The sequence below is a fragment of the Nannospalax galili genome, unplaced genomic scaffold (assembly GCF_000622305.1).
Source record: "Nannospalax galili isolate Female #2095 unplaced genomic scaffold, S.galili_v1.0 scaffold184, whole genome shotgun sequence".
Classification (NCBI taxonomy): Eukaryota; Metazoa; Chordata; class Mammalia; order Rodentia; family Spalacidae; genus Nannospalax; species Nannospalax galili.
In genome coordinates this window covers 1,454,664-1,462,526 of record NW_008351649.1, presented here as the reverse complement: position 1 = coordinate 1,462,526, position 7,863 = coordinate 1,454,664, and the positions used below count along the sequence as shown (strand labels likewise).

The 7,863-nt window shown below is 45.6% G+C and overlaps 1 protein-coding gene across 2 annotated transcripts in view; it reads left to right on the top strand.

Moving 5' to 3' along the window:
• Tcea3 (transcription elongation factor A3) overlaps positions 1-7,863 on the top strand; it is a 34,763-nt gene that overhangs the window by 11,747 nt on the left and 15,153 nt on the right. For both annotated transcript variants that reach the window (XM_008848585.2, XM_008848587.2), the window contains exon 5: positions 3,131-3,193. In XM_008848585.2, coding sequence (XP_008846807.1) covers positions 3,131-3,193 — 63 coding nt within the window. The remainder of the gene's footprint in view (positions 1-3,130; positions 3,194-7,863) is intronic.

Genomic DNA, 7,863 nt, shown 5'->3' with positions numbered 1-7,863 from the left:
ATTGGTCTTTTTGAGACAGGGTCTCCCTGTAGCTCCAGCTGCCTGGAACTCACTCTGTAGACCAGGCTGGCCTCAAACTCACAGAGATCTGCCTGCCTCTGCCTCCCAAGGGCTGGGATTAAAGGCGTGCGCCACCATGCCCAGCTAATGTAATTATTTTATATTAATATTATTCAGATAACTAGTTGCTCATTGTAGACATTTTTCTTTAATTTTTATTACATTTTTATGTATTTTGAGTGTGCATGTATGAGTGTTGGGGGTGAATGTCGCAGCATGTGTGTGGAGGTCAGAGTGGGTTTTCTCCTTCCACCATATGGGTCCCAGGGATCAAATCCATCTTTCTGACTCCATCATAGAAATTTTTTTTAACTTAAAATATGTGTGTGAGTATTTTACCTGCATGTATGTAAGTGCACCTATGTCATGCAGTGCCCATGGAAGTCAAAAGAGGACATCGATCCCCTGGAACTAGAGTTAAGAACTGTTGTTAGCTGCCATGTAGGTTCTGGGAACTGAATCCCTGACCTCTGCAAGAGCAGCCAGTGCTCTTAACTACTGAGCCATCTCTCCAGCCCCTCCATAGAAAGCTATAAAGATACAAATAGGGAGCTGATCTCAGTTCTTGGGAAACAGAAGCAGGCCGCCCTGGTCCACATAGCGACTTCCAGGTAGACTGGGACTAGGGAGACCCTGTCAAAAAAACGAACAAACAAAAACCAACCAAACAACAACAACAAAAGTACACAATTCACAATTCCCAAGATGAGGCTAGTCCCAGTGCCTAGGAAGATGTCCTGTACCTGTGTTGGCCCCTTCCCTCCCCTTCCTTCCCTGTGGCTTTACCTACATTTCTTGAATGCTTATCCTTGTGTATGAATCCATGTGTCAAGATCTACTTCTGGGGAACCTGATCTGCTATGATCCTGGATTTATCTCAAACACATAGAATAGCACCTGACACCAGACAGGTGCTCTCTTAAACACTGGTTGCTGAACGCTATGAAGTCAAACAGCACAAAAACAGAAAAGCTACAAAGGCAGAAAAGAGGAACCTCCCTGGAGGTGATGGCGATTGAGGTTGATGCCCTTCCTTCCAGGCCTTTTTAATACAGATAACACCTGCAACTCTAAAACAGGAGGCAGTACCTTCCGTGACAGCACTGCCCTTTGGCAGGTCATCCTCTCTGTGGTTCCCTCACTCCTGTCAGTGGGCAGACAGGGACCTGATCTTGAGGCTGGTCAGTAAACAGAACCAATCCCAGTACAGAGAAGTTTTCAGTCTCCACCATCCTAGACAGCTGATGTCTATCTGCCCTGTTCAAATGCTCAGTCCCCAAACCATGCAGTGTTTCAGCAAGGAGTCCCTGCTCCTATGTGTCCCTCCCAGTTCTCTGAGATAAGCAGCCTTGGGGGACAGTCCTACTAACTATGAGGATCAGCTCTAGCCCTTCAACCCAGCTTTAGCATTGGGCATGTGGGTGAAGGCAGCAGAGAGATAGAGACCTGTACATTCACAGGCCCCTCCTCGCCAGCACCTGACTCTGGGAGTTCCTCTGCGAGGCTCCTCCCCAAGTGTTCCTTGGGTTGACAGGTGCAGAGTGCAGTCTCAAAAAACCAAATAGGGGCTGGAAAATGCTTGCCACACAATCATGAGAACCTGTGTTCGAGTCTCCGGCACTCATATAAAAGCCAGGTGTGTGGTGTAACCCTAGCACTGGGGGTATGTGATAGAGAAAGGTTCACATCCGGCCCCCACATGACATGCACTCATGTACACACATACCTACATGTACATGAGCATGCACACATATAAAACAAGCAAATAAGTAAAATAAATGATCATTATGAAAACAAAGAGAAGTTCATTAGTTGAGGGGAACAGGACCCTGCCAACTCACCTTTCTCCCCAGCATCATGGGGAGAAATCTCTGCAGTCCTTGTTCAGCCCTAGTGACGTTTCAGAACGCTAAGACTGTGAAAAGTGAGCTAGCATAACAAATCAGCATTCCAGGAAAATAGAGTGTACCTCAAATTTTATTAAGAAAATGTAGATATAGGGCTGGAGAGATGGCTCAGCGGTTAAGAATACTGGTTGTTCTTGCAGAAGACCCGCGTTCGAATCCCAGCACCCACATGGCAGCTAACTGTCTGTAACTCTAGTTCCAGGGGATCCGATGGCCTCATCTGACCTCCGAGGGCATTGCACGACATGGGTGCACTTACCTACATGCAGGCAATACACGCATACACATAAAATAAAAATAATAAATAAAATATTTTTTAAAAATGCTAGGACAAGCACTCTACCACTACAGCCCAGCCCAGTCCTCACACAAATCTGCTCTTGCATAATTTTCATGGAGGGTTGCTACATGCTAAATATAATAAAGATGTAAGTTTCATAGTGTTAGAAGGCGTTGTATGCTATGGAATTAGAAGGAGAATTAGGTAAGTGAAATGGAAGTAGAATTGCAGTTTACAAACATGAATTTTATAAAACCAATAAAAGAAAACAGTGGCAGTAGCGGTCATAAAAAGAAGTAGCTAAGTGAATTCTAGAAAGTGAAAATATTTTTCACCTCTGATCTCATCATGCTAACAACACAGTGTTTACAGGATTTGGGGTGTTTTCGTTCCTTTTTTTCCCGTCTGAGCATTGCACACATCTGATTTTTTCCACTTGCCACTTGAACTCAGCTCTTCCACCTCCCAAGCCTGAGCACTTAAGTGGCCCACAGGGGAGGCCGAAGCCCATCCGGGTCTTTCTGGGTCCAGGTGCGTAGAAGCAATCCCAGGATCCCAGCTGGCTAAGTCCTGCCTGACAGCAGGGAGAGGGGCCTGCTGGGAACTAGTTATGAGTAACTAGTTACCAGGTACAGGACAGAATACATATAACATTTCTACTGACAGTGGCTTCCTTACTCATGTTGCTTTGTCAGACGGGGTGGGCGAGGATGAAGTGCCGGCACCTCTGGGTCTCCCTCTCCCAGGCAGCTGTGGCCCAGGTGGGCTTCCCCATCCTCTCCCCAGTAGACCTTCCTCCAGGGTTTTCTTCTCTCTCAGAGAATCAGTGCTGCTGCCAGCCTACAATGATGGTCAGTCTCAGCTCCAGTTTTTCCTTTTTCAGGAAAGACTCTGTGGATTCCAAGACTTCTTCTACCTCCTCTCCAAGAAGGCCATCGATGGAAAGGTAAAGGAAGCTATTGACTTCTCTGTGGCAGAGTTCCTGTTGGGCAGGGGGTCTTCTCTGCTCAGTGGAGGAAGCCTGAGGCAGAAGCCTACGTCATCTCTAAACCCTAGGACCCATGGATATGACAGCTAACCAGTTACTGTCAGCCCATCACTGAGTACCATCCTCAAGGTCAAGTGACCTCAGGAAAGACAGAGGTCTTAAAGACCTGTTTTTGGAATGGCACCTCTGATTTGGGCTGAACTAGTTAAGTGTCCACACAAAGGTAGCGTAAATCAAGTTATTCCTTCCCTAATTGTTTTCAGAAGGCAGCCAGGTGTGGTGGCACAGGCCTTTAATCCCAGCACTTGGGAGTCAGAGGCAGGCATATCTCTGTGAGTTCAAGGCCAGCCTGGTCTTCATAGTGAGTTCCAGGCCAGCTGGGGCTATAAGGAGAACTTGTCGCAAAAAAAAAAAAAAAAAGTTCTCAGAAGGCCTACTCTGCAGCAGGTGCCAGTGATACAGAATGAAGGAGAGAAATGGAATTCCCACAGCCTTTCCTTTAGTGAGAGTCACCTGTATGTGTTACCTACATACAGGCAATACACTCATACACACAAAATAGAAATAAATAAATTTTAAAAAATTAAAAAAAAGACTATGTCTCAAAACAAATAGAAATTTTAAAAAATTCAGATCTGAGCTGGACATGATGGTAATGTACTTGGGAGTCAGAGTCAGAAGCATCATGAATTTGAGGCCCAGGTCTGGAAATGTTGGATTTGAGTTCTTTCTTGAGTCATTCTGGCAGACGTTGAATAAACAGAATTCAGTCACAATGTCTGGGCTGGAAACAAAATTTCATAGTCATTAGTGTGTACCTGGAATTTTAGACCACAAACCTGGGAGGGTACCAAAGAAAGTTTGTGGGTAAAGGAGTAAATCAGGGTCCCAAATGGAGATCAGAGGTCAGGGCAGCCAGAGAGGCATGCCTAGGGAAGAGCAGGGCAGGCTGGCAAGCTGGATCAAGGCAAAGGGGGAGGGTCCAGGTGCCACATTGAATTCTGGGGTGGCCTGCTAGGACACTAAGGGCATTGGTTTGTAAGAGAATCTGTTTGAAACCCAATTTCAATAATGTTTCCATTGGCAAAAGGAGTAGGGACACAAAAATTAGGTTGAAGCTTTATGAAGATTCACCAGGCCTGGGAGGTGAACATGGCAGGGAGTGTTGGCTGAGTGGAGGCTCCTGGGAGGGTTCCTTGGAGACAGAGAGTCTGAGACCCATCCTCTGAATAACCCTGCAGTCAATTAGCAATGTCTGCAGAGGGTGAGACTTAGGAAAGAGACTCTAGTGCCACTCTGCTTGTAGACCACTGGTTCTCCATAGGAGGCACTTTTGGTAACAATTGATAGGGATAAGAAGTAGTGGTGCACCAGTGGTTGCCTTATGAAAATGCAGGCCCAATGTGTCTTCCGCAGTTGTTAGTTGGTCTGTTTTTTTAATACAAAGATCTCATTCTATAGCCCAGGCTGACCTCAAACTCGGTGGGCTCAAGCTGAGTGTTCCTGCCTCAGCTGCTGAGCACAGAGACATGTGTCACCATGCTGTGCTGTTGTCTAGTTTTGTTTTATTTTATTTAGAGGGCTGGAGAGATGGCTCAGTGGTTAAGAGCACTGACTGTTCTTTCAGAGGACCCAGGTTCGATTTCCAGCACCCACATGGTGGCTACAACCGTCTATAATTCCAGTTCCATGGGATCTGACACCCTCTTATGACATCTGCAGGCACTGTATGACATGAGCGCACTTACATACATGCAGGCAAAACACTCATACAAATAAATAAATAAATAAATAATAAATAAATAAATAAATAATACAGGCAAAACACTCATACACATAAATAAGTACATAAAATTTTTTAGCCAGGCATGGTGGCACACACGCCTTTGATCCCAACATTCGAGAGGCAGAGGCAGGTGAATCTCTGTGAGTCTCAGGCCAGCCTGGTCTACATAGTGAGTTCCAGGCCATTTGGGGCTACAGGGAGACCCTGTCTCAAAAAGACCAAAAATTAAAAAATATATATTTTATTTATTATTTTTATTTTCTGTGTATGAGTGTATTGCCTGCATGTATGTAAGTGCACCCATGTTGTTCAGTGCCCATGGAGATCAGAAGAGAGCACTGGATCTCCTGGAACTGGAGTTATGGGAGGTTGTTAGCCACCATGTGGGTGCTAGAAATCAAACCTGGATTTTCTGCAAGAGCAGCCAGTGCTCTTAACCACCAAGCCATGTCTCCAGCCCCTGTTATCCAGTTTAATTATTATTACACACCACTGCAATATGCTTCAAGATCAAAGAGAGCTCAGAAAAGGGGGGGAGAGAGAGAGAGAGAGAGAGAGAGAGAGAGAGAGAGAGAGAGAGAGAGATCGGGGCTGTCAGGGTATATATGTTGAGTCAGAGGACAAGTTTGTGTATTTGGTTCTTTCCTTTTACCTTTATATGGATTCTGAGAATCGAACTCAGGTTGCTAGGTTTATGTAGCCATCTCACCGGCCCCAATCTTCCAGTTTTTGAGTTTTTTATACTTATTCGGCATGGAGGGGGGCACACATGCATGGAGGTCAGAGGACAATTGGCTGGAATTGGTTCTCTCCTTCCTTCATGTGGGGTCTGTGGATGGAACTCAGGTCATCAGGTTTGGCAGCAAGGACCCTTTCCCCATAACTGTCTTGCCCACTCCCAATCTTCTAGTTCTTTAAAAGTAAGCTGGACATCTAGATTTAAATATGAAATTCCCAAATTAAAAAAAAATTGTAGCTGGGGGTTTGGGGGGACACACCTTTAATCCCAGCACTCAGGAGGCAGAGGCAGGTGGATCTCTGTGAGTTCCAGGCCAGCCTGATCTATGTAGTGAGTTCCAGGGCCAGCTGGGGCTACAGAGAGACCCTGTCTCAAAAAAGACCAAAAAAATTTATTTATTTATTTATTTATTTATTTATTTATTTATTTATTTATTTATTTTATGTGTATAAGTGTATTGCTTGCATGTATGTAGGTGCACCTGAGTCATGTAGTTCCCAAGGAAGCCAGAAAAGGATGTTGGATCTCCTGGAATTGGACTTATGGACAGTTGTTAACTACCATGTGGGTATGGAAATTGAACCTGGGTCTTCTGCAAGAGCAGCCAGTGCTCTTAACCACTGAACCATCTCTCTAGCCTCCACATTCCAAGATTTAAATATTGGCCACATGTTTATATTTTTCTAAGACAAAACAGGGCACCAAAGGTGTTTGTGTCCCACCCAACTGGGGCACATGCTCTAAGGCAGGACAAAGATGGAAACTGAGGGCCTCCGAGTTCATGAATGTAACTACAGTGCAGAGGTCACATACCAAAATGCTTGTTTTTAGAAGCGGATGGCTATACCATACAGTGGGAACGCAGGAAAAATGTCATTGTGTAGACTGAGGGGGTCAAGGGATGCTTCACTTAGGGAGAATTTGAGCTGGGAAGTTGTCCTGGTAACTCAGAAGAGGGCGTCAGGAACATCTTTGGAAAAACACTACAAAGGTGTGACGATCGGAGTGAGCGTGGTGTTCTGGAAATTATAGCTGGAACATCAAAAAAAAAAAACAAAACAAAAACCTGAAGGGTACCATGGTAACAGAGAAAAAAGTTGCACTGGGGTCAGTGCCTAGCTGCTGAAGGCTTGACGGTGCAGTAACTGACATGCCCTCAAGGTGGCGCGCAGGAGCAGTGCGCAGGGCCCTCGGGTACCCTGCCAGGCGGAGGACAGGCTTTTTAAAAAACTGGCGCTGAGGCTAACAGACCCAGGAGCAGAAGGAAGATATGGATAGATGCAATCCTGACCCTCAACCTCGCTAATGATGCCCCCTCTGCAGTTTGGCATTGGTCCCGGTAGTGTGCATTAAAAAGCAAAAGCGAGTGAGCGTGGCTGCCCAGAAACGCAACCCAGACACAAAATCCAGCCAGCCAGGGAGCCAGATCCTAGCCAAGCTGGAGGGCATGGAGCCAGGATCTTACCAGGAAGGAGAGGGAAATACTCCAATAGCCCCACCTCTCATGGGTAAGAGGACTCTGGAAAACTCCTTTTCTAGACACACAGAAATAGACAGAACTGGGAGGGCAGACAGACTTTTAAGTCCAATTCTGCTACTTGATAGTTGAATAGCTGACCTTCGAGAATTCCGTTCCACTCACTCTCATGAGACTTACTCTATTGATCTATAGAATAGGAGTAATTTGACTCCCCAAGGTCATTGTGAGGATCAGATGTTGAGATGGATGCCTAGCACTGTTTCCAAGCCACATAGGCGCTCCACAAGTACAGAATGCACAGTGGCAATGCTCAGACGTTACCCCATTATTGTTGTAAGTTACTAATACCTTTTTTGCTGGAATTTTCTTACGTTCTTTTAGTCATCTCAACACACCCATAAGATGGATGCTGCGGTTATTCTCATTTTACATGTGAGAAAACTGAGGCAGTTGGAGGTTAAGGAACTCACCCAAGGTCATAGAGCTATAAAGTAGGTGTACCAGGCTTTGAACCCAAGACTTTGGCTCTGAAGCTGGATTAGTGCTTGCCATGGTACATGTGTGGAGGTCAGAGGAAAACTTTGGAGAGTTGGTTCTCTCTTTCCACCATGTGGCTTCTGAGG